Source organism: Acomys minous (assembly GCF_964271855.1).
Source record: "Acomys minous genome assembly, chromosome: 9".
In the NCBI taxonomy this organism is placed as follows: domain Eukaryota; kingdom Metazoa; phylum Chordata; class Mammalia; order Rodentia; family Muridae; genus Acomys; species Acomys minous.
In genome coordinates, this window is record NC_140490.1 from 112,036,303 (window position 1) to 112,063,382 (window position 27,080).

General features: G+C 40.3%; 1 protein-coding gene across 3 annotated transcripts; it reads left to right on the top strand.

The window, feature by feature from the left end:
• NAP1L1 (nucleosome assembly protein 1 like 1) lies at window positions 1-26,241 on the top strand. 3 transcript variants are annotated; one of them, XM_084797064.1, is made up of 16 exons: window positions 1-190; window positions 7,585-7,621; window positions 12,338-12,423; window positions 14,046-14,148; window positions 17,081-17,222; window positions 17,406-17,486; window positions 18,972-19,100; window positions 19,891-19,962; window positions 20,881-21,020; window positions 21,320-21,465; window positions 21,607-21,626; window positions 22,401-22,523; window positions 22,989-23,018; window positions 23,527-23,577; window positions 24,187-24,254; window positions 26,052-26,241. In XM_084797064.1, exons 2-15 carry the CDS (start codon window positions 7,605-7,607, stop codon window positions 24,220-24,222), a joined length of 1,176 nt encoding a protein of 391 aa, XP_084653190.1. In that variant the 5' UTR covers window positions 1-190; window positions 7,585-7,604; the 3' UTR covers window positions 24,223-24,254; window positions 26,052-26,241. The 3 variants fall into 3 exon arrangements, with proteins under 3 accessions (XP_084653190.1, XP_084653191.1, XP_084653189.1); XM_084797063.1 differs by having other exon boundaries at window positions 2-190; window positions 24,187-26,241; XM_084797065.1 differs by lacking the exons at window positions 23,527-23,577; window positions 24,187-24,254; window positions 26,052-26,241 and adding an exon at window positions 23,251-23,346.
• Window positions 26,242-27,080: the final 839 nt, after the last annotated feature.

The window sequence follows — 27,080 nt, forward strand, 5'->3', positions numbered from 1 at the left end:
CTACGTGCTGACGCTAATTGTATATGAGCGCGAGCGGCGGGCTCTCTGGTCTTTTTTAGCGCCATCTGCTCGCGGCGCCGCCTCCCGCTCCTCCCGCCGCCGCCGCTGTCGCTGCTGCCGTCGCCGCCGCCCTGAGTCACTGCCTGCGCAGCTCCGGCCGCCTGGCTCCGCGTCCGAGTCTCCTGGAACGGTAACGGCTGGGGACCGAGAGGACCGGGGCGCGGGGGGCCTGCGAGGTGTGCGTGGAGGGAATGGAGGAGGCCGCGGGCCGCGCTTCCGGGGGGGGGGGGTCCGTGCGGCCTGAGGGACCCCGGGGAGCGGCACCCGCTGCGGGGCGCGCGGGGCAGCGAGGCCGCGGGAGCGCGGAGGAGGTAGAGGACGAGGCCACGCCGTGGGGGCGCACTGGCTCGCCCGGGGGACCCCTCTGCCTCGGTGTGTCCCCCCACCCCCCACCCCTCATCACTCCACAAGAGGGACGCGGCTATGCAGGCCGCGGGAGTGGGGGGTACGGAAGGGACGGGGAGGTGGGGGCAGCCCCGAGCTCCGCCCGCAGGGAGGGCTGCACAGGCCGCGGCCTCCGCGCTAAGGAGCGCAGGCACGTGGGGACCGGGACCGCGCGGCGTGCGGCGGGAGACCCCGGCCCCTGGCCCACCCCGACTTCCCCCTCGGAGTTGGAGGAGGAGGAAGGGTGGGGACGAGCATCAAGCCCCTAAGGGCTCACACGCTTGCCTAGTCTTCGTGGAGGAATGAAGGTGCTAGCGGCTGGGAGGATGGGGGCGGGGAGCGGCGGGCGGCGGCGAGAGCAGCCTCCCCTCGCCTGGGTGTTAAGGGGTTAACGCGTGCAAAGCGTTTTGGCTTAGGTGGGTTTTGTTTTTTGTGTTTTAACAAGAGCTCTGTTTTGTGTCTCGCAGGTTCAGTTAGAACTTCGTTGGGTACCATGGCCGGGGGTATATTTGTGTGGAGAGACTTGATCCCAGTCTCCTTAAACCTCCAGATGGTTCTAAGATGAAAAAAAAAGGGGTGGCTTGGCTTGGGGGTGGGGTGGGGGAAGGCTCCTAGGCTAATACACCGACAACGTACTTTTCCCTTACGAAGCCCTCAGAATTCTCGCTAGGGATAAGGTAGTAGGAACATGAGATATGGAGCAAGGCATTAATATATATTGACCAAGCTCAGTGCGCCACGCATCCGTAAGGATCTCCTGAGTGGCGTTGAAGGCAGGGAGGAGACAGGTCCTGCCGGCAGGGCTGGGCTTTTCAGAACCAAAGGGTGCACCAGCCACAGGGGGATTGTCTTCAGGGCCTCCTTACTTCAGACTATTGCCTGTCTCTAAATTCTGAAAAGAAAACGTTTGAAAGGCTCCCAACACTGACTAGCCTGATTTCAGGAGAACTGACACAAAGTTTGCTTTTCTTTTTCTTTTTCTTTTTCTTTTTCTTTTTTTTTTTTTTGAGAATGGGTATCATCAAATCATCTTTTTAAACTAATAGGCAAAGCATATTTTGATTGGATCAGGGGAAAACCTAAAACAGATTTATTCAGAAACTAACTGCAAGTAAGGGGTTTTTGGTGCTCTTGGGCATATTCTTGCCTAAAACTTGTTTATGGTTGAAGTATATGTCCCAGATTTAAACTGTACTTTAACTTAAGTCTGAGTCGGAGGGATTTACTTTAGCATTAGTAGGGATTTAGACATCTGTTATAAAACCTTGACTTAATATATTTGTTCTTTTTAAGCCAGCCTTTAGCTTACTAAATAGAAGTTAAAGGCTCCTCAACATATCAACAAGAAAAGTGTATCAGTTTTATCTGTTGCAAAAATACCTGTTCTTTTGTATATTTTGCTTTTAATCTTGGGCCCTATAGTTGACAATAATTTAATGCTGAGTGTGGCACCTCTGAGTTGTCCTTTCAAGAGCTCCAATGTGACTAAAATTCTATAGTTTATTTCATTATTTGCTTGCTTGTCTTGGCCTCAGGTGACCAAAGTCCTTACTGGGAAGGAAAGGGACTGAAAGAGGCAGAATATGACTAAAAAGAAGAACTGAAGGTGCCAAGATACATGGTGTATTTTGTTTGGTTATAAATTAAAAAAGGATTAAAGAATCTTAGAGAAAAAGGAGGGATCATTCTCACATTCTAAACTAAACCTATTCTGACCTATATATCACACTGAGCAAATGTGCTATTGGTTTGTAGGAAGTGTTAAGCTGGGAGCACCGAGTAGAAAGGATTGCCGAAGCTTAAGGTACTTAGGACCTGCTTTACAGAAGGGCCTGTTAGAGCTGATTAAACTTCATCTTCAAACTAGTTGTAGATGCTTTTGTTGTGAGTGCTTAATCACAGAGTGCACTGTGTTCATGGGGCATGAGAAGTAACTGCTGCACCTTGGGTTAACTGCCTTTCATTGCTAAAAATTTGGACACATTTTTTAACTTCAGATTTTTTCACATTTTGATTTTTTGTTTTCAACTGGAAAAGGAGCTATAATTTCCTTAAAATAAGTAGAATACTTCAGGGACTGGAAAGCTGGTGCCTTAGGGGTTCAGACCACTCCTTGCTTTTCCAGAGGCCCTGGGTTCAATTCCCCACACCCACATGGCAGGTCACAGCTGTCTGTAACTCTGGTCTCGGGATACAACGTGTGTGTGGTGTACAGACAGACATGTAGACAGAATACTGACTCATACAAATAAAGGTTACCAAACATTAAGGGGGGCATGCTATAGGGGAACAAATAGTCAAATCAGTGATCACTGAAGCCTGCTTTTTTAAGACTAGTTCTGTAGCTCTTTTGTCCTGAAACTGCTGTGTAGACAAGGCTGCTCTTGAATCCTGGATCTTCTTTCTCTGTGGCTCTGAGATGAGAGGTGGGGCGTTATTTACATTCCATATGGATCCTTTACTTACTTAGTAAATGTCAGGTAGCATTCGTTTTCTCTTGAATCTGTCTTACTGTGTATGGTTTTGATAGTAGTACTAAGCTTATTTACTATTACTTAGTTTTGCAGTGATGATTTACAATGAGTAACATTCTTAAGATTTTGTGTATGAGTGTGCTGCTCACATGTATGCACCATGCATGCCTGGTATCTGTAAAGGTTAGAAGAGGTGTCAAATCCTCTGGTATTGGAGCTATAGTTGTGAGCTGCCAAGTGGGTACTGAGAATTAAGTCCAGGTTTCTGCAGGGAAAACAAGTGCTCTTAAACACTGAGCCATTTCTCTAGCCCCTTTATCCTGGGTTTTAAAGGATGTTGTCAGACTGCAGTGCTAGCTGTGGGTGTGAACTTGAAAAGCACTGTCCTGGGATTTGCTCTGGGGAAAAACTGCAAGTGTAGTCATGTGGTTTTGTATCAATATGGAATTTGCTTGCATGTAATGAGATAGTGGCTGCTTAGAAGCCTTGTATTTGTGTATGTGAGCTATGTATGTCACATGCACAAAAGTGGACGCTGCCTCCGAATACGTTGTTGCTTGTAAATTGAAGAGTTTTGCCAAATGCCAGTCCTTTGTACGTGTGCATATGCTGTTGGGCTGTGTGATGCTCTGGATATGGAGTTTAATATATGGGCAGTTGTGACTTGATTTCACTAGGATGAATGTGTTCTAAAAGGTGCTTTTTAAGCTAAAGTTGATTTGAAGCCATATTGGCTACTGGGCTCTGAACTAATGAAATTCATGTGCTAGAAGGGGTTCTGAGAGAAGAAAAGGTTCGAGTTACTGAGTTTCCTGGTTTTGGGGAGACGGGGTAGGGGTTTTCAAGACAGGGCTTCTTTGTGTAGCCTTGGCTGTTCTGGACCACACTGGCCTCAAACTCAGAGATCCACCTGCCTCTGCCTCCTGGCTGCTGGGATTAAAGGCGTGCATCACTACCACCCTCCCCTACTGTTTTTTTTTTTGTTTTTGTTTTTTTTTAATCTTAACTAGGAGAGTGGGTTTTATAGAGTTCCTTTTGAGTATAGATTGGTGTCTTTCGTCACATCTAGAAACTTCTTAGTGTTTTATCCTGTATATTTCTAGAATTTGTATCCAGTCTCATCTAGATTTTGTTATATCCTTAATCTCTCTTCAGTATTTCCTTTCAATCCTGCCTTGCTTGCAGTATGACTTCTACCTTCCTTTTAACTTGATCCATTCCTAAGCTGAACCTAATTTAATATTGGGCCAACCTATTTAGCTTGATGTCAGTGTTTTATTTTTACTCCAGAAATTCTATTTAGTTATTTCTAAATTTGATATTTTTTTTTTAAGATTTATTTATTATTATGTATACAGTGTTCTGCCTGCATGTACACCTGCAGGCCAGAAGAGGGCATCAGCTCACATTACAGATGGTTGTGAGCCACCATGTGGTTGCTGGGAATTGAACTCAGGACCTTTGGAAGAGCAGGCAGCACTCTTAACCACTGAGCCATCTCTCCAGCCCCCTAAATTTGATATTGTTAACAGATGATTGTCTATCGTAAAGGATGTTTTCTTCTGCCTCTCCTCCCCTTTCCCTTTCCCTCTTTCCCTAAGATCAAACTCAGACCGTTTGCATGCTGGGAAATACTCTGTCTACCTTTAAGGTGTACCCACAGTTCCAGACTTAAATAAGACTGTCCATTTGGTGGTTATATTTAGGCTTTTATAATATAGGACTAGGTTTTTTGTTTTGTTTTTTGGCTTTTCTAGATAGAGTTTCTCTGTAGCCAGGCTGTCTTGGACTAGCTTTGTAGACCAGGCTGGTCTTGAACTCACAGCGATCCACTGGCCCTGTACTCCCTGAGTGCTAGGATTAAAGGTGTGCCCTCACTATGCCCTGTTTAGGACTAATTTCTTGCTTGTTTGGGAGGAAGGTATCCTTCACTTAATTTTGCATATGCACAGAGACAGCAAGCAGTAATTAGCTTGAATCAACTTGTTACAGAAGATGAGTGAAGGCTAGTACTCCAGTAACTTCCAAGTGTGGGACCCTATCCCATAGAATGCACATTTAGGGAGGGTTTCCCACCTTTGTTCATCTAGGTAATTGGTCACAAGCACTCTGAGAAGCCTGGCTTTAGGTAATTCTGTAGAAATCCTGCCAAGTTAACAATATACAATATTCCTTACCCATTTTCTTAACATAAGCATGAAGGAGTATGCTTTTACCCCTCACATCATCTGAGCCTGCTTATTATAAGTTTGAGAACTTTTTGGATGTTATACCTATGCATTTATTGTAACAGTTTGCAGGGGGTTGGTTAACTCAGCAAATCCTAAAAATGATACCCCCATTACATTGGTGCATATTGTAAAACAAAATAATACAGAATGATAGTCACTGTTAGGTCCGTGCCTATAGTCCTAGCATTCAAGAGTCTGAGGTGAAGATTGCCAAGAGTTAGAGACCCCTGGGCTGCGTAGTTGTAGGCCAGCCTGGGCTGCAGGGTGAGACCCTGTTTGCTTTCACATCCTATTTGTCCCCGTTGTCTTCCTTGTTACGTGGAACTATTCTTGTTTCTTATGTGCCATTGTATAAAGGTCTGTCTTAGGGAGCTGGAAGAGTAGCTTAGAAACATCGAAGGCTTTTTTTATTATTTTGCCTAAATTACTTTCTAGAAAAGTAGAGCCTAAGAAACATCCAGATTTAAGAATGTTCACCCCAGTTTTTTCTGCCTTCAAAGAAAATCTTTGATTTAATAGGCTGAGCATAATCTCAGTTGTAGTTCAGTAGAGATTAAAAATCAAAATTTCATAATTTTTAATTGGTATTCATAATTGTTTACTAAACATTTTATAAATATTGGCTGTTGCTAGAGAGAATTCAGTGTGGCTATAAAGTAAGTGGAATAGACTGGTGAGGTGATAGGTAAACATTAGGGTGCTTGTTACTCAGTGATGAGGGCCATGGATACCTACCTGTAACTCCAGATGCACACCCCGACATGCCTGCAATCACATTACAGTCCGTACAATGAGATGTGTTTCTAAGTTCTCGCCTATACAGTGTGAGCAGAAATCACACTTGCTGTTTCCAGGCTTCAGTTCTAAGGCATTCCCAGTGCTGTCTCCATGTTCTCTCTGTTTTTCCGATGAAGTGTAGTGTTTGGGTGAGTCTTTAACGGTGCAGGGAAGCCATGTTTCAGCAGCGGATGGTGTACCATAGTGGACGGCTTACGAGCAGTCACCCAGAGCAAGGTTGGGACCACCTCTCTGATTGGTCACATGACTGAGAACTAAACTATGCATAAGCTGCTGTACTGCTTGGTTTCAGTTACCGCTCTCTTCCCTAAGCCCCGACTCTGGGCCTCTTCAGAAGCTTCAGATGCTAAGAGGAACCCAAGAGGGCAGCTCTGAGAAGTAGGTGTTTAAAAAGACATGTTTCTCTGTGTAGCCTTGGTTGTCTGTCCTGGGCTGGTAGACCAGGCTGGTCTTGGAACTCAGACCCGCTTGCTTCTGCCTCCCCAGTCCTGGGATTCCAGGCGTACACCACGCACCAGTCTAAAAAGGATGTTTTAGGCAGAGTCTTCTACTTAGCTCAGGTCGGCTCCCTCAGTGCCTGGGCTGTTCAAAGTACTGGGGCCAGTTTTCATAAAATTGGTAAAAATACTAATATTTAATGCTGGCGCTAGCTATTAAGCTTTTTAGTAGGACAGTAGTTAAGCAAAGATTTTCTTTTTGAAGTGAATTTAAGTTAAATAGTTAACAGCTTTGGGCTGGCAAGATGGCTTACCAAGTAAGCCTGATGACCTCAGTTTTAAGCCCAGGCTCCACACGATGGAAAGTAAGAACCAGCTCCTCTAAGTTGTCCTCTGATCTCCCCACATGCCTTGATACACTAAAAAGAAATAAATGTCATTTTAAAATACTGTTAAACAAAATGGAGGGGCTGTAGAGATGGCTCAGAGGTTAAGAGCACTGGCTGTTCTTCCAAAGGTCTTGAGTTTTAATTCCCAGCAACCACATGCTGGCTCACAACTGTCTATAATGTGATCTAATGCCGTCTTCTGGTCTGCAGGCCTATGTGCAGGCAAAGCACTGTAAAATAATAAATAATTTTTAAAAATGGATTGTTTAGGGGTGGTAATATATACCTCTAGTCCTAGCCCTGGGGAAGCAGAGGCAGACATGAGGCCAGCTTGGTCCAGGTAGTGAGTTCCAGACCAGACAGGGTTATGTGATGAAAGCCTCTCTTTAAAAGCTAATCTAAGGGCTGTCATTAAAAGTATTTGACTAAAGATCACTGTGCTTTCATTTGTGAAATTACAAAACCTAGCCTGAGTTTGTTACACTGGACTCTTCCAGGATTTTTTTTCTTTTCTTGTCTTTTTTGGTTTTTCAAGACAGGGTTTCTCTGTGTAGCCCTGGCTCTCTTGGACTCACTTCGAAGACCAGGCTGTCCTCGAACTCACAGATTCGCCTGCCTCTGCCTGGGATTAAAGATGTGCACCACCATGCGCGCCTCAGGAATTTTTTTGTCTTAACACATGCCATTTTAAAGGGAATATAGCTACTAGATTTTGTGTTTTATTGATTTCGTAGTGTTTCACTTCAATGTTTTTCTTAGCTTTTTAAAGCAAGTCATACTTGGTTTTAACACTGATTCTTTTTTCTCTTAGATTTGTGGAGGTCTTACAAGATGGCGGACATTGACAAGTAAGTGGCAGTTAGTTTGTTCCTTTTCAGAGACTTTGTATTGTGATGTAGTTAATAGTACAAACTATTATGAAAATGTGTGTTGCTGACATACATTCTTTGGTGCCTACTTTTGGAAGTTGGGTGGAATATCTACTCTAAAGTACATTATATTTTATCACTCATAAATACAGTAAACCACCCCCTGGCAATGGGCAAAGAGACACCTTGTTGGTGGTGTTGTTCTTATATCAGTCTGGGGCAGAGCAGATGGCAGTCCTTTGTTCATCCTAGCTTGATGCCTGGCTTGGTGGCCAAAGCTGTTTCATGCCTAGGGCACATAAAAGCCAGGCAAGATGGTGCATGCCTTTAATCCCAGTACTTGGAAGGCAGAGGCAGGTAGGTCTCTGAGTAGGAAGCTAGCCTGGTCTACATAATAAGTTACAGGCAGCCAGAACTACATAGAGCCTGTCTCCAAGAAATCCAAAAGAAAGGGGAAACACAGCAAACCATTTGTCAGTGTTTAGTCTTAGAAAAGTGCTAAGCCTGGTAATAGATCATAAATACTTGGAGAAAATTTTAGCATGTGTATATTTCTTAAAACATTGTCTTATAACGCTAATGCCTATCTAAACACATGTAGAATATACATACAGCAACAGTATGCATTCAAGTTAAAAGCGGGAAGAGTCTAATAGCCTTTCTCAATTGCATTCTCCACCTTCTACCCAGAGTTCTAAGCACTATTCTCCATTTTACTTTAATTCATTTCCTTGTCTGTCTTTTCTTTCTTTTCTTTGAGACAGGGTTTCTCTGTAGCCTTGACTATCCTGGACTTGCCAGGCTGGCCTTGAACTCACAGTGATCCGCCTCCCTCTGCCTCCCAAGTGCTGGGATTAAAGGTGTGCACCACCACCGCCGGCTTTCCTTCCCTCCTTCCTTCTTTCCTTCCATCTATCTATCTATCTATCCTGGACTTGCAGGCCAGAAGAGAGCATCACATCCCAGTATAGACAGTTGTGAGCCACCATGTGGTTGTCAGGAATTGAACTCAGGACCTCTGGAAGAGCAGTCGGTGCTCTTACCCGCTCAGCCATTTCTCCAGTCCTCCTTGCTTTTCTTAGAATGCTGATGTTGGCTTGGGGAGGAGGTGGGACAGTGCCAGGGCTCTGCCACTGAGCTGTCTCCTCAGCTTAGTGTTGAATTGTGACGTAGGAAGCACTGACTTAAAGCAGTGGCTTAAACTTTCTCGGCTCTACAGAGGTTTGTTCTGACAATTTGGAACATAGATGTGAGCTTTTTTTTTTTTAATGTAGTGTGTTTTTGGTGTGTCCTATAGAAATGCTGTCAGGGAGAATGGGATAGGCTGTACAAGATTTGTCTCATTTGACAGTTGTCTTACTGGCTCACCATGGGTAAATCCAACCCATTAATTAACATGTGTTAGAACAGTCAGTGGCTTTTTAGGGCATGGAGTTGGGAGGGACTTTACCATAATGTCAGCACATACATGGAAGTATGTGTAACAATCTTGGCCTGTGTTTAAACATGCTTGCTCTCTGTAGAAGAGAGCAAGGACATATAGCATGACTGAAAGTTACTGTTCTTTATGCTTATAATTAAGGAATACAATATATATATATATATATATATATATATATGTTTTTAGAGACAGCTTCTCTGTGTAGCCTTGACTGTCTGGGACTCTTGTAGACCAGGCTGGCCCTGAACTCACAGCAATCACCTGCCTCTGCCTCTGAGTGCTGGGATTACAGGCTTTTGCCACTACACTCAGCTGTGGGGCTCATTCAGTATTGGGTCCTTTCATTTGGCTAAATTCAGTGGTTTTCGGTTCTACCACATGTTTATTTTTGGCCTACTTGTTCATTGACTTGTTTCTTCTCTTTCTGCAGCTTGTGTTAGACATTGTATCTTGGAATGCTTTTAGTATCCTTTAGCCAATTTTCATCTTCGTCTCTTTGTTCTCTGAACAGAGATGCAGAGGCTTTATGTTTCTGTTTGTGTTCTCAAATATATTGCTTTAGTTCTCTCTTCCCCTTTGCTTCCCCTTCGTTTCACTGATTGTAGTGTCTTTCTCTGAATGTTTCTTTCATATTTAGTCTGTCTACTCTTATTTTCTTTTCTTCTTTTGTTTTAGACTTCATTTGTAATAGGCTTTCCTATGAGGTAGGACCATCTGATTGTTAGGATTGGTGTAGAGGGATCGGGATGAGTACAGTAAAGACAGTAACAATAGTTGGTTAGAAAATGAAGGCTTGCCAGGGGTGGTAAAGTACGCCCGTAATCCTAGGCAGAGGCAGGTGGATCTCTGTGAGTTCCAGGACAGCCAGAGCTACACAGAGAAAGAAACCCTGTCTTGAAAGAAAATGAAGGCTTTGTAGAAGTGTCTTGCTACTGTGGGACTCTAATGCCATCGGTGGTTGCCACGAGAACGCTGGGATCAGAGTGGTTCTTCTGCTGTGGTCCAGCTCCTTGCTGAGCAGAGTGGGTGTGGATCTGGCTTTCATGTGTTGTGGGAATCAACTCAGAAGGCAGCTACGGGGAGGTCTGAGTGTTCTGTAGTCTGTGTAACTAGTCACTCAGAATAGCTGAATTACTCAGGCCAAGTTGTGAGTTTCATTTCCAGAGAAGGAACTGCCATATTTCTGAGAGGATTTAAGAATCAAACTACTTAGTATTATTGCCCAGTCTTCCCTGTTTATGTCTTCATTCTTTGGCCCTATTACAGAAGTGTTGTCACTACTGTCATCTTTTACTCCTGTGAAGACTGTCGGGCTTGGCCTTCACATTGCCTCCTTAGGGTTCAGTTCTTCCAATAAAGTGGCTTGTTGCTGCAGTTTTCTAGCTTCAAAGTTTTGCTGTTCTCCTTACCTTGGCATTTAGTCTTAACACTTTAAATATATCCTTTTTGTTTGTTAATTGATGGTTTTTGGAAGGTTTAAAAGTATATACAACAATTAGAAAAGCGACAAATTGATTTCTCAATCGTATTTGATTTTATATATGACTGTTAGGCCTGGGCAAGTTGATAGAAAGGACTCTTCAAAGAGCCAGGAAACTGAGAATGGCTTGGGAGTGAATGTTCTGGGCATTTTGAGCCTTAAAACTACTCAAGCAGTTTTCTTGGCTGTTTTATTACTGTGTCTGTGTTCTAACACAAAATTATATGTATAGAAACAGAAGCAGGCTAGATTTGGCCATATGATATAGCTTGTGAAATCTCTTCTAAAAACCTAATTAAATATCTGATGATACTAAAGGTGCAGCCAATACATGTTACCTAACAGCAGCTTCTGGCTCATAAGGAGCCAAAGATCCTAGGAATCACTTGAGTTTCTCTGTGGTTTATACGGCCGTAGATTTCTATTAGCCTAATATCTTTCTTACATTTGTCCCTGAATAAGAGTTATTTTTTCAGATGCTATTTAGACACAGCAGCTACGAAGCCCTTAATCCAGATGTTAAAATGTAAAGACATTACATTGAGGCTGAGCGTGAGCCTCAGGCACATTTCTGTGTAGTGTCCCAGTGCTCAAGATGAGACTGAGGATGGTGGAGCTTGTAGGCTGCCCTGTTACACCAGGTAAAACCTTGTCAAACAAAATAAACCCTTAGAACCACCCCTGTCAGTGCTAGAAGGGATTTCATGTTCACAGAGTAGGTTTTTGCTAGTCTCCGAGATGGTGAAAAAGATGTCACCTTCTCCTAAGTCCAAAGATGATACAGTCCTCTATAAGTGTTCATAACCATCTGATACAACAAAATCTCTCGTTTGGTGTTTGGCTGCTTTTTCTAGGCAAGGTTTCTCTGTATAGCCCTGCCTGTCTTAGGACTTGCTCTGTACACCAAGCTGGCCTCAAACTCATAGAGATCTGCCTACCTCTGCCTCCTGAGTGCCGGCCAGGATCCCTCTGCTTTCAACTAACATCTTCATCCTCAGATGTAGTTACTTAATGGTTTCCAGGCTGTCTTATGCATGGTCCACTATGGCTGCTGAAGCTGTAGTCATTCGTCTTATGCAGAAAGGATGGATTTATCAAGCTCAGAAAGTTTTCTTAGCTAACATTTTTCAAGGCTTCTTAAAGTTTTATTTAAATTCTATTTTATAAGCTCTCACTGCCACAGCCAAAGCTGCATGGTGAGAGACATACTATCTAAAAAAACAAAACCAGAACAAAACTCAATTCACTGCCATAAATTGCCCAAGTTGTTATAGGCCTGTAATCCTAGCACTCTGCAAGGTAAGAGAATCAGAAGTTCAAGGCCATCTTGAGCAGTATAGGCTGAATGAAACAAATGTACAAAAAAGCAACAAATATAATATCATTGCCAAAACCTAGTTGTAGTTACTTAGTTATATATAATAGGCAAGAATGGCTTGCCACCTAGGTGTTTTGCTGCCCTATATAATGAGAAGGCTCTTCATTACAATGATGCGAGAATGTGGTCTTTGGGTGTGAATGTGAAAACTTTCCTGAGGTCACAAACCTATCAAACTGCAGTTTTACAGGTTGAAGTATAAACTGGTTTGGGCTAGATGGTGTTAAGTGCTTCAATTAGTACTTGTCTACATAAAGAATTAGAAGACTGAAGCACTTTTTGAATTTCTGTCCTTTGAAAGAAGTGTATTTATTTAGAAAGTCAATACACATTTCTCTATACCTTTGTTCTGTAATTCATACATTTAAACTATGGTGTGATGCTATGACATTGTAGCAAAGAACAGTCTGAACTTGATCAAGATTTGGATGAAGTTGAAGAAGTAGAAGAAGAAGAAACGGGTGAAGAGACAAAAATCAAAGGTATTCTTTTAACTTCCTTCAGGAGCCGGTGTTTGCTGGTGTGTCTTCTAGAGGAGATTGTGAGACTGTCCCGTGCTGGGGCCCCACCCATGCCCTCTATCTCCTGATCGTCCCTGAGTCTAGTGATTGTGTTTGTTTAGAAGAGAGGAGCGGTAAGCAAGGAAGCTGGGAGTGCAATAGCTCCGTGTTTCACCACTGCTGCTGAGCTACGGTGCGCCCAGCTAGGTCAATAGCGGAGTTTAATCTGACCTGAGAAAAGTACTAGAAGGCTGGAAGTAGGGCTTCCTCAGCAATGCTTCCAATCTGGTTACTGTCTAGTTATGTGGGAAGCATTGTGTGTGTGTGAGTTAAAAAATGCACCTGTGGGACTGGAGAGGTGGCTCAGGAGTTCAGAGCACTGGCTGCTCTTCCAGAGGTCAAGAGTTCAGTCCCCACCAACCACATGGTGGCTCACAACTATCCACAGTGAGATCCTGGCTTGCAGGTGTACATACATGTAGAACACTATACATAATAAAAATATATTTTTAAAAAATACACCTTGTTAAACACCTAAAGACATTTGAAAGTTTACCTAGCAGATAATTTGTACAAGGAGTAGTACTGGTGAGGTAGATGTGGTTGGTTAAGAATACTGAGGTAGGGCTGGAGAGATGGCTCAGTGGTTAAGAGCTCTGACTGCTCTTCCAGAGGTCCTGAGTTCAATTCCCAGCAACCACATGATGGCTCACTACCATCTATAATGAGATCTGATGCCTTCTTCGGGCTTGCAGGTGTACAAGCAGGCAGAGCAGTGTATACATAATAAATAAATAAATCTTTAAAAAAAAAAAAAGAATACTGAGGTAACCAGGTGACTTCACTTTTTCATTTTTAGCCAATTGGATTTTAATTATGAGAGTAGAGTTCCTGCCTTTGAAAAGTTTTCAGTTGCCCTAATTGATGTTGCTACGTGATTTTTGTTACAGCTATGTATAATCTAGTTACCGAGTTAGTATTAAAACCTAATTGATCTCCAAGAATATAACTGGAAATATTTTTTGTAAATTTAATTTCTATTCAAATTAAGTATAATTATAAAGTCACTAATTAAAATTTTTGGGCCTTAGTTGCAACTTCTGACTATCTTTGCTACTAAGTTAATTTTCAGCAAAGTGAGAAATGATTTCATTTTGTTAAAAATCTCAAATCTATAAATGTACATAAAATAAAAGCACCAAACAAAACACCCAGACACCCCCTTCATTTTCTCTTGTCTAAAATTGTCAGTATACCAGTTTCCTGTTAATGTTGACTAACTTGAGATTACTGGCAAGAGTCACAGGTAGGCGTCTGGACAAAGCTTTGGCCCACAGTGAGGGGTGGGTGAAATCAAGATAACAGAAACAGCGCATCGTGCCCATCGCTGATGAGAATAACCTAGAGAAATCCTGTACATTAAGATCTTAGAACCCAGACTTTTCAGAGCGCGGGGTTTTCCTGAAGAGCATTTCAGTTCATCATCCCAGCATTTTAGGAGCCTGATAAGACGACCTCGTGATTGGATTGTCCAATGGAAACGAAGCAGAAACATCTTCATAAATCCCTCTCTCAATTGCCCCCTCCCCCTTTCTTTTTAAAAGCACGACAGCTAACTGTTCAGATGATGCAGAATCCTCAGATTCTTGCAGCCCTTCAGGAAAGACTTGACGGTCTGGTAGACACACCAACAGGATACATTGAAAGGTACAAGCTCTTTTTTTTCTTTCTTCTCCCCTCCTTATTTATCTTCTATAAAAAGCCATCTGAGTTTATCTATGTGATCCTGGAGAGCTAATGTCTGTTAGTATCTAGTATAAGATTTGGGATGGGTTTAAGAAGTAGAGGTCTGATTAGATTGTGTCTTGACTTGGTTGTTCATGTCTGCAGGAAGTATACTGAGCCTAGCCATTTCTAGGATTCGTTTAGAAGTTTGTTAGAAATGTACAGCATTAGGATACACATTACATCATGTGCTTTCTGATTGGAAAGGTCCGTGTATATCTTTCTCTGCTTAGTGGAAGTGTTTCCTGGTTTTGTGTCTTACTGTTCCATTACCTGCTCTGCCTTTGGACTCCTATCTTGACACATTGCACTGGATGGCTGCCCATCTTTTTTTTTTTTTTTTTTTTTTGTATATCCTCTTAAAGCAACTAACAATTTCTTTGGGCTATTTTCTAATCGATTCTTAAAGGCAAACAGTCTTAACCTGTACCAGTCTTGTAGCAAGATATCTAGAAATGCTTGACATTTCCAGAGATAGTTAGTGTGAATTTGTCACTGCCAAAAGTTGACGTCTAGCTTTTGTTGATCTTCTTTTCAACCAGTCTAGAAGCTGCTATGATCTTGTTTTGCTTGTGTTTTCTGATACACTGGCTGCTTTTCAGAAAATGTGAGCGCCTTGCAGCCCGTTTGTGCCCTCTGCCCATTTCCTACTGAGGTCCCTGCCATTTCACATTCTCTCTTTCATCTTAGCATTCCAAAATACTTTTATCTATAGAGTCCTTCATTAAGCAGAAACCCTTAGGTTTTATATTAGCAAAGTGGGTGGTGTGGTTTTCATTTTGTTCTTGTGGTTTCAATTACTTAGGAAATCTTTCTTAGCTCCTACATTATTGTTGGCTAGTTTTAACTTTCACGTTAGGGTCTTCAGTTCCTTCAAAGCCCAGCTTTGTACTTGGTACAGGTAAACATCCACTCCTTCCTGATTTTTAGTAAATTTTTATTACACTATGTTAACTGTGAACCAATTTCCATTATACATTTAGTTACTATGGCTTCATAGTATGTGTTAATATCAGAGTGGGTAAGTTGCTTTCAACTAAACATGTTGGTCAAGATGTGATTCTTTTGTCCTTGTCACATCAGACCTTACAGTGTGTCTGGCAGGCATGATGCTTCTTTCCATACTGTCCTGCGTGTAAATATAACCAAGACAGGGTTCTCAAATTTTAACTGAGAAGGTTTGGTGTTGGTTACATTGAGGTTTGCGGAGTGATGCTAGTATATTGTAACTTTATCTTGTCGGTATACTTGTATCGTCCATGCTGTCTTCAGTTTTGTGGTTTCTTCATAGAATATTGGTTACATTCATTTCTGTATAGTTTTGCATGTGATATTCCTGTTGTGAATAGTATTTTATATTGTATTCCTGCTATACAGAGAAATGTTGTATTTTTATTTTTAAATTAATAGTGTAACATTGCTAAACTCATTGGAGTAAGTTATAGTCTTATCTGGCCTGGAACTTGGTATGTAGACCGAGCTGACCTAGACAGAATTCAGATATTGCCTGCCTTTTGCCTACCAAGTACTGGTAATAAAGGAGTGTACGATCAAACCTAGCTTCTTATCTTATGTTAAAATCTAGTTTGGTTTGTCCAAGTTTCTTTGGTATTAGTTCTGGTTTGCTGTATTCTAAACTTGTATATAGATTAGGTTTAAAATAGCCACTTAATAATTAATGTTTCTTAGAACCTTAATTTTTTTTTTTTTTTTTTTTAAATCCAAGACAATTTCTCATGTAGCCGTGGCCATCTTGGAAGGCACTCTGTAGACTAGGCTGGCCTTAAACTCAGATTTGTGTGCTTCTCCTCCTGAGTGCTGGGATTAAGAGCACGGTCCACGACCCAACCCCCTAATATTACTTTGGATTTCCTTTGTATATTTCTGTGGCTGCTCTCTCACTTATCTCTGGCCATGTCCACTTCACTTTGCCTCTCGTTTTAATGTGTAACTATTTTATAATACTGGTGGGAAGGGAGGAGCTAGCTTAGCAGGTAAGGCTTTGGTACTCCAGTGATGGAAGCTACCTAAATCCCTGGAACCCAGGAAAAGTAGCAGAGCTCTCACGGTGTTGTCATTTGACCACTGTGCACAGCTCCCCCAACTGCAGTAATAATAAAAGTTACAGGCAGAGTGAAGAACACATCCTGATGATAATAAATAACTTAAATGTGATTGTATTGTTAAGCTCTCTACTTCTTTGTAGTAACTCTGTTGTATTTCTTCTGTTTACTTGGTCTGAAAGTTCGGTTCTAGGAAGGATGGGTTTCAGGCCTCACTATAGACAGGTTAAATTTTAAGTCTGTTTATGGCTTGTGGTGTGTACTCCCATGTATGTCTTTGTAGTTTCTTTGGCTGTGCATTTTTTATTCTAAATTAAGACACATTCTAGCTTATGTATGTCTTCCTATTCGGTAAGTTCAGCTTTTTATTGTAAACGCGAGCCTCAGGCGCACTCTGTAGCTTCTTGATACTCTTGCCTTCACCTTTCACTGCAAAGTCTGGGGAATCCAACTTAAGTTTTTAGGGTTGTACAGAAATAATCGTAAGAAATAGAGAAAAACTGGCCTACTTAAAAGTGTTAATTCCTTAATTTTAACTACTTTAATGGTGAGATAATATTTTACAAAAATTTGGAAAGAATTCAATCTAGATTCTGAGTAGTTCTTGATGTTCCCCCTATTAATTTACTCTACCTGCTTTTATAATTAAAGCATCTATATACCTATTTTGAATTTTAGTTACTTTAAATCTTTGCTTCAACTCAGAAACTTAGCCACTTTATGTTTTAATGTATATATAGGTGACTTGTGTTTTTCTATGATTTTATGGGATTGTTTTTCTAAACTTTCAGCTTGCCTAAGGTAGTCAAAAGACGAGTAAATGCTCTAAAAAATCTTCAAGTTAAATGTGCACAGATAGAAGCCAAATTCTATGAGGAAGTTCATGATCTCGAGAGGAAGTATGCGGTTCTGTATCAGCCTTTATTTGATAAGGTAATGATTTTCTACCATTTTTTATTTAAACTAACTCAGGAAAACAAATGGCTTAATAGATATCTCAATGGTAGTAGGTATTTGTGAAACCATCAGTAGGAATTTTTTAAAGGTGTGTTTTTTACTCATTAAATTTATGGGTGCTAATGTTTTTACACAAGCTCTCTCTCTCTCTGTTTTTAGCGATTTGAGATTATTAATGCAATTTATGAACCTACAGAAGAAGAATGTGAGTGGAAACCAGATGAAGAGGATGAAGTTTCGGTTAGTAGCTGTGGCAGTTTCCATGAGTAGTGTTTATTGCGCACACCTGTAATCTCAGGGCTCGGAAGGCAGAGGCAGGTGGATTACTGTGAGTTCGACTCTGGTCAACAAAGCAAGTCCAAGACAGCAAAGGGCTACACAGAGAAACCCTGTCTCAAAAATAAAAGCAAACCATTTATTGATGGCATGGTATTACAATCAACTTTGTAAGTGCTGAGGATCAATGGTGGTTTGTTTTTTTTTTTTAAGATTGTATTTATTTTATGTATATGAGTGCTCTGTCTACATGCACACCACAAGGGGGCATTAGAGGGCGTGGATGGTTGTGAGCCGCCATGTGGTTGCCAGTAGTGGAACTCAGGACCTCTGGAAGAGTAGTCAGCGTTCTGAATTGCTGAGTCATCTCTCCAGCCCCCTCAACAGTGTTCTTATACTTAGGAAATGTCCCTTTTATATTTGGATAATACAGATGAGCCCTGTTTGATGGTTGGTTGCCTCCCGAGTGCTGGGATTAAAAGCGAGCGCTACCATGCCCAGTCAGATGGCCCCTGCCTCCTACTCCTTTTTTGGTCTCTCCAGACAGGACTTCTCTCCTGGACTTTTTTTTTTTTTTTTTTTTTTTTTTTTTTTTTTTTTGGTAGACTGCACTGGCCACAAATTTACATCCTCCATGAGTGCCAGGGTAGTAGGTGTGTGACACCATACCCTGCAACCAGGCCTGCCTGCAGTGAATAACGACAGCTGTGACAAAAGTCTAATGCCATGTCCCGTGGTCATGCTTCTTTCTTTAGCATTGCTACTTTGGGAGGATATAATCAGTATGTTATTTAGATTAAGGATCTTATAGGCTGATTATTAGATGGGTTTCTATTTTTGGTTTTTCAAGACAAGGTTTCTCTGTGTAGTCTTGACTGTCCTGGACTCACTTTGTAGACCAGGCTGGCCTCAAACTCCCAGTGAGTTTGCCTTGGCCTCCTAAGTGCTGGGATTAAAGGTGTGCCACCACTTCCCGACTGGGTTTCTGTTTTAAGATGTTGCTAAAACTCTTGATCTGGATGGTGGTTCTTTCTAAGGGTAATGAGAACATTGGTTTCCGTGGAATTGTAGTTTTGAAATGAATGTGACAAGTATTTGCACACTAGTTTTAAGTATTTGCACACTTAAAGCTAGAATGTGTTGATTGAAGGTTGAAAGTTATGCTTGGTGAGTATTGATTGTTTTATACCTAGGCCACTGTCTATAAATTAAGAGGATATATAAGTTTATCAAAAGACCTGATAGTCGCTGGGCATGGTGGCACACGCCTTTAATCCTAGCACTCGGGAGGCAGAGGCAGGCAGATCACTGTGAGTTCGAGGCCAGCCTGGTCTACAAAGCGAGTCCAGGACAGCCAGGGATACACAAAGAAACCCTGTCTCAAAAAACCAAAAAAAAAAAAAAAAAAAGACCTGATAGTCATTCAGTTGTTTGCTGTCATTTTTCAAGGAGGAGCTGAAAGAAAAGGCCAAGATTGAAGATGAGAAAAAGGATGAAGAAAAAGAAGACCCTAAAGGAATTCCTGAATTTTGGTTGACAGTTTTTAAGAACGTTGATTTGCTCAGTGATATGGTTCAGGTACTTTAATTCACAAAACCACCTGTCTACCTAAAAACCGTCCTTGATATTTAAGTACCTGTGGCTACTGATTTCTTCAGCTGTCTTACTTACAGTTTTGTACAGAAAGTTCAGCTTCCAGTAATCAAAGTATTAAAGTTTGGTAATGAAGTGTGTTGTCTTTGGTGACTGAGCATTTGTTGGTGCTTTTGCATAGTTTACAATATCTGTTCTCCTGTTCTTAGTATCAAGGGACTATTGGTGATAAAATATGCAATTTGTTAGTCTAGGGGAAATTTGTTCATAAAATATAAAACTGTTTAATCATTCAGTGTCTTGTTCCCTGGAAAACCAACACAGATGTTACCTTCTTAGAGAAATTGCCTCTACTGTTTCTTGAGCCATGACTGTCTGTGTAGTACTAATCGCTCTAGAGATCTTGTTATTGCTGGCGGTTGTTAACAGTGACAGAGGCATGCTCTCAGGAATGAATGCTTACTGCATTTCTGCTTTGCCAAAGTAGAAGAGGAGCAAACAGTTTGAAAATGCATCAGATGTAATCAGGGAACACTTTAAAAGTAAACAGCCCCTTTTGGACTTCAGTGTTTTTCAGACTGGTCAGTCACTATTCTGAAGAACCACAGTATGAGATAGTGAAAACCGTAATGATCTGGTAAAGAAGCTTTCAAGTTCATGGTTACTATATAAAACCTTATAACTGACACACCCTTCAACTGTTAGCTTTTTTGTGGTAACAGAATATTGACCCTAAAATGCCAAATTAGATACTAATTTTTATTTTAATTTGAAGGAACATGATGAGCCTATTCTAAAGCACTTGAAAGACATTAAAGTGAAGTTCTCGGATGCTGGCCAGCCTATGGTAAAAGAACTTTTACATAGTTCATTTTGTAGTATGTTTTCACAGATAAGTTTTGAACATGACATTTCAACATGGAGTGAGGGGTTGAGGCTGACACTAGGCACTCTCCTACCTGTGGGTGGTTGGGTTTTGATGCTTGTACTTAACCTCTTTCCTGGAGAATGTGAAAGTACAGATAGTCAGTGATCCTAGATTAAAGTGGGTAGAACACAACAAGTGAGCTGTCTATCTGGGAAGTAATCAGGTAGATGAGGCTTGAGGGCCTGCATGAGGAGAGAGCTCAGCTAACAACCCCTCCTATGCCAGATGGGCAGTGCGATCAGGAAAGGTTCATAGAATCTTTTCATGGTTGAGTTGAGGGTCTAGCTTCGTATTTGAAAACTGTCTTTATGGGGAGATGAAAAAGACATACAGTCATTTTAGATTTACCTAACCTAAACGATAGTTTTTTATTCATTATTTTTTTACTGTATATCCCAGTCATAGACCCCCTCCGTCCTCCCAGTCCCCCCTCCCTTCCCTATTCCTTGGAGAAGAGGCGCCTCCCTACCCACCTACCTCAGCTCATCGAGTTGTGTCAGGCAAGGCAGTCCCATCAGGGACCTGTTCTAAAGTCAAGCAACAGAGTCCATGTCAGAGAGAGCCCCTGCTCCCCTCACTAGTGGACCCACATGAAACCTCAGCTGCCCCATCTATGTGGACGACCTAGGTTCTAAACGATAATTTTAAGTTGAAACCATATTGTTTATCTTGTCTTCATTTATTTTTGCCTTTAACAGAAATAGGGGTTTCCCTTACATCTCTTTTATTATTATATTTCAGAATGAGAAAAAAACCATTAGACTTTGATCAAGCTGTTTTCTAATGCATCAAAATTTATGGTTTAAGAACTTAACTCACTTTTGTTTTCTTTTAAAGAGCTTTATCTTAGAATTTCACTTTGAACCCAATGAATATTTCACAAATGAAGTGCTAACAAAGACTTACAGGATGAGGTCAGAGCCGGATGATTCTGATCCCTTTTCTTTTGATGGACCAGAGATTATGGGTTGTACAGGGTGAGTTGATTATACTGACTGTTTTATGTTTAATTGTAGGTAGAGTTCTCATTCTCAGTGTATTGTATTCCCTTGTGTGGCCTGGTGGATTTGTATATTGCCTCTGGGTCTGACTACACTTATGAGAAGGAATACACTATTCATGTTCTTTTTATCATGTGTTAACAGTATTGTAAATCTATAGATTTTAAACTTTCATTTAGAAAACGTTTTACTGTCTAAAATTTTAATTTGACATTTAAACTTGTTAAAACTTAGCAATCAAGTGTGCTTAAATATTAACTATATTTTTTCCTAAGGTGCCAGATAGATTGGAAAAAAGGAAAGAATGTTACTTTGAAAACCATAAAAAAGAAGCAGAAACACAAGGGACGTGGGACAGTTCGTACTGTGACTAAAACAGTTTCCAATGATTCTTTCTTTAATTTTTTTGCTCCTCCTGAAGGTAAGTAGTGTTAGTTTGGGTGGGTATCGATGGGTGCTTTACTGTAAATTATTTAATTTACATTCTCTCTCTCTCTCTCTCTCTCTCTCTCTCTCTCTCTCTCTCTCTCTCTCTCTTTCGGTTTTCCTCTTAATTTTGCAGTTCCTGAGAATGGAGATCTGGTAAGTTGAGCTTATCAATTGGAATAGAGCTAGATCTAGTTATAGTAAGGGCTGGGTAGAGCTATCTTTTTTCCCCCTAAAGGACTGGCTCACTGTGGCATTGGCTGGCCTAGAACTCAGTTATTTAGACAAGGCTGCCCTTGAACTCACAGAGATTGACCTGCCTCTGGTGTTGGGATTAAAGGCGTGTGCCACAATATCTGCTAAAAATTCAGTGTTGATTTATGTGTGTTAGTTTGCCAGCGTGTGTGTGTGTGTTTGTGTTCCATTTGTGTGTGTGATGACTGCATGAGTCAAAAGAGGGAGGGCATAGAACCCTTTTGCTCTGGAGTTACTTACAGTTGGGTGTGTACCTTTGTGGGTGCTGGGAACTAAATCCTGGGTCCTCTGCAAGAACAGACAGTGCAGTTACCACTGAGCATTAACCTGATTGCCAGCCATATTTCTCATATTTACAAAGGAATGTTCTCATGAAGCAAATTTGCTTTTGCCTTTTGCTCTTTTATGAACAAGTCTTGCAGAGCCAGACATAGTGGCGCATATCTTTAACCCCAGCACTCAGGAGACAGAGGCAGGTGGATCTCTGAGTTCAAGACCAGCCTGGTCTACAAAGAGAGTTCAGGACAGCCAGAGCTGTTACACAGAGAAACCCTGTCTCCAAAAAACCAAAAGCCAAAAAAAAAAAAAAAAATTTTTTTTTTAAGTGACAGGAAAGCAAAGTTGAAAGTTACTCACATACCAGCTTACCTCACAATTACTTTTCTTTCTTAATAGGATGATGATGCCGAAGCTATACTGGCTGCAGACTTTGAGATTGGCCACTTCTTACGTGAGCGTATAATCCCAAGATCAGTGTTATACTTCACTGGAGAAGCTATTGAGGATGATGATGATGATGTGAGCACATTTCAGTTTGAATCCTGTGGGATTGTTTGTTGAGGGTACATTTAGTGTTTTATAAAAGGGGGCCATAGAGACTTCATAATGAAGCCAATCCTTTGGATGGCTTTTCTCAGTTTTGAAGAAATCTCTTTAGGATTACTTGGATTCATTTACTTTAGGTTTGTTTTTTGTTTTGTTTTGTTTTTGTTTTTCCTGTTAGAACACTATTCTGAATTGACAAAACGTGGTTACTGTTATATTTATTTCATTTTGATGTCGGGAAGCAGTTCTTGAGTGTTGGTGGTAGCGTTTATATAGGTAGTATAGGGTCTTCAAAGAAATCTCGGGGAAGAGCTAGGTAGCCTTTCTGTAGTAATGGCATTTATAGTTTTTTATGTTGTTCCAAATTGATGGATGTTACTAATGCAATGCTCGCTCATTTGTTACTCATTCATACTTTTGCCTGTCTTCTTTTTTCAGTATGATGAAGAAGGTGAAGAAGCTGATGAGGTAATGTTTACCAAATGAGCAAATAATTCACTGTATGACACATTGAACAACAAATTGAGTGATTAATGTATTTCTTTGCTCTATCTATAATCATTCTGTGATTTGGGATAACTTTTGAAAAATATGATTTTAGAATTCTACAGCCAAACAATGTATGTATAAGGTTTCAATAAATAAATTGCAAAACTCAGCAACATTTTTTTTTATTTCAAATAATTTTGTTCTGCTGCAGGGTTATCAGCTCTTTGAAGAAGTCAAAAGCTGCAGTAAACTTTTTCAACGTTGGCTGCAGTAAATCTTTTCAATAAAAGCTGTCTGGATGTCTCAAGTTGTGTTGGGAAATTTTTCATATTAGAAGCTTTCAAATTAAATTGTATTATCAACAAACTCTGTAATCAAAAAATCTGTTGACCCATAGAGTAACTTGTATGAAAATTTCCATACTTTATGAGCCAATTTTTTTCTATTATGTACCTACTTCATGGATGCATTTTGAACTTTAATATAGGAAGGGGAAGAAGAAGGAGATGAGGAAAATGATCCAGACTATGACCCAAAGGTGAGCAAAGCCAGTGCTGTTCTTTTAAGTTTAGCTAAGATAAATTAAGAGCAGATGAGATATTTTTAATTGCTCTGGGTTTGGCTCTTTATTTTTATTGAACTTGGGAGCGATGCTATGTGTTGGATTCTTCCAACCATTATTACTATTTAATCCTTAAAGGTCCCGGGTCATAATAAGTCCTGGGAATTTTAGGGTTAGTAAAAGCTTTTCTACTTCAAAGTATGTAATGCTCTCCAGCATTCATTTGACACCTAGGAAACATCAGAAAGGTATTTAAATAAGGAAGTATTATGGAAGTTGAATATATTTTGATAGATATGAGTTAAATTAATATTTTATCCAAAACAAAATCATTGTCTTTGAAAATAAAATGACAAAATGTCCAATACTCATTATTTTATGATTATAGATTATCTCAGGTAATAAGGCCTTATATACTTTAATACTTGCTAACATTAAGTAATTTGTCACTATCCCATATCAATTTTCTATCTTCCCTGTAATTTTTACAAGACTTGAGATACTGTGATAATTAAAATAATTATTGTCTGAAACATTTATCAAAGTAGGTAGAAGATAGATTGACATATTGTTTTCCTTTAACAGAAGGATCAAAACCCCGCAGAGTGCAAGCAGCAGTGAAGCAGTGTCTGGCCTTGAGGACGGCCTACCCTGTAATAGCCTAACTCGACTCATTTACTTACAGCCTTATGTTTTTGTATTTTCTTGGTAGAATCAGTAAGTTTTTAAAGGAAAGGAACCTAATATTTTAAAGACCAATTTGTTGTACCTAGCATCCTAACTATAGTTCTGTCAGATATGTCGAATGCATAAATCCTCCCTAATGCATGTTCATTTACTGCTGCGGTTTGGTTCTTCTGGAATATGTTCATCACGTAGCTATTGGAATACAGTTCTAAAAATAACTGTTGAGCACACTGTTTGGTGTAGCTGTTTCTTTCCTAAAGAACCAAAGCCGTTTTCAGCTGGTAGAACGGGTTGAGGTCTGCCTGCATCAGCTGTGCTCTCCATTACGTTGTTAGAGGATTCAGCAACTAACACAACAAGCCGTTATTTGAGGAAGGAAAATTGTGGTTAAGAATTTCCAGGAAGATCAAACTTAAACATTATTAAAGGGATCTTTATGTTGTAGATGACATAACAGGGTCAACTCGTGCTTACCATCAAAGCAAGCTGGAGAAGCCCTCAGAAGTCAGCTGATAGTATTTAATGTGCTTTGAAAATTGACCTCCATTTATTAAATCTTTTCTTTGTGGTAGGGCCTACCTTCTTTCCTGGAAAAGACGAATTTACATCATTTGAACCTATTTTTGAGTTTTTCTGTTATTTGCCTAATTTTGTTTTTATAGTCTAAATAAAAATGTCATACAGTTTTAGCTCACACAGGATGGTGTCTCGGTTTATGCTGGTTGAGGCTATTGCAGAGGGTTAGCTTGAGTTCAGGGGTGCCTAGTTTTCTCTATTGAACAACTTGGAGGAAGTAGTACGCATGCACTTTTTTAAAAAGTGACAAGTGATGTGCGATACTTGTTTTTTCAACAGAAAGGTCAAAGTCCATTTATTAGAGCTAAGTATCTTCTTGACTTGTGTTCATTCTAATACTCAGTGCTGAAAGATGAGTGGTGTCGTTGGCCATGCTGTTCACCATGTGTAACTAAGAATGGGTGGTACTGTTGCTTCACCTACCTCACGGCTGTGGTAAGGCTCATTGGGGTAATTCTCACAAACTTTATCAGTCTTACAAAAAATCACACGTATCACAAGTGTGATAGTCAACATATTCACACCAAACTTTGATACCTAAACTGGAGAGAAGTTTAAGCACCTGTTCTAGATCAGAGCGAATGACTCCTATTCTAGTGGGAATGACGAAATCGGTGTTCGACTTCAAGAGATTAAAAAGTTTTAGTTTTGGTTTACTCCTCTTTGGTAATCTCAAGTGACCACATTAATAAGTCCTAAAGTGGTAGTGAGACCATTGCAGGGGAGGGTGGCATTAGGTTTTAGACCACCTAGAGCCACATTTAAAATACCTCAGGCTAATTACTGTTCAGGGAGAAGGAACCTTTTTTTGACAGGGTATTAATTGGCTTGTACTTGGAAGAGAGTCTAGTCCCTGGTGTTCAGCGTTACTTTTGAGATTTGGGTTTTTTGAGGTGATTGTTCTTTTTGTGAAATTTAGTATTAAAGTCTTAGAATGTGAACACATTCTATAGCTGACCTCTTCCTGAGATTTTTAACTACTGGAAATTCTTAACCAATTATATTATTTCCTTTATTTTGAAAATGATTTGGTTGCTTTTTCTTAGATGGTTTGTGCTATTTTCTGTAATCACAGTTCATCTTAAACACAGCTTATTTTCTTGAATATTAACGTTTGTAACCTAAAGCTAGAATCCCATTCTCAGTGAACTTACAGAGCTAGCGCAATCTTTTTCTTCCTTCCTTAGGAAGTAGCTGTTGCCAAAGTGAAGAGGTGGCTGGTTCTTGTGTATGATGGGAGTGTGCTTTGTGGAGGGAGCTTCAAGGGGTCAGTGTTCATTACAACATTTGTCAGTCCCCAAATGGTTCTATTCCATTCTACAAGTCTGAAATATGTAATCTGAAATCCTTAATAAAATTGGATCTAATTTTATAAAATATACTGGTGATATTTGAAGTTTTTACAACTATACATAACTTTGAAGATTGGAGAGGCACTAATCGTGTGCTTTAACTGTGACCTGTTAAAATAAAATTCATTTTAAGAGCATCTTCCTAGACATGTTAATTTTGTGAAAAGAAGAGAAAATAATTCAGTGGTTTATTACTGTCTACAAACATTTCCTTTTTTTTCTTTTCTTTTCTTTCTTTTTTTTTTTTTTTTAACAATTCTGGTCTTAACACTCTCAATGTTAAATTAACCCACCCATGTGCTGTCAAGAAACGATGGAAGCACTGTATAGTTGTAAGATTATTGAAGACCCAGGGTCTTTCAGATCTGGTAGGTGAACAAAGTTAGTTTCCCTTGATTGGTTGTTAGTTTGCTTTGAATATCTGAAAGGTGCAGGGTGATATTATACCTATGTGTGTGTATGTGCACATACATACACACATATATTTTATATAATGTCTATATGAAGATGTCTTCATTGTTTTGGCAATGGTGAGTTGGCAACAGAAGAATAGGATTCTACCTCTTTTGAGCTCATTCACACGTATGAAAGACATGTCTTTGATAGATTTTTTTAAAGATGTATTTATTACATATACAGTTTTGCTTGTATGTTCTGCCTGCATGCCAGAAGAGGGCAGCAGATCTCATAGATGGTTGTGAGCCACCATGTGGCGGCTGGGAATTGGACTCAAGACTTGGAGGGGTAGCCAGTGCTCTTAACCCCTGAGCCGTCTCTCCAGCCCCCACTTTGCTAGACATTTTATTTATTTATTTACTTACTTACTTATTTTGCTTCTTTATGTTACTGCTTGGAAGACATAAT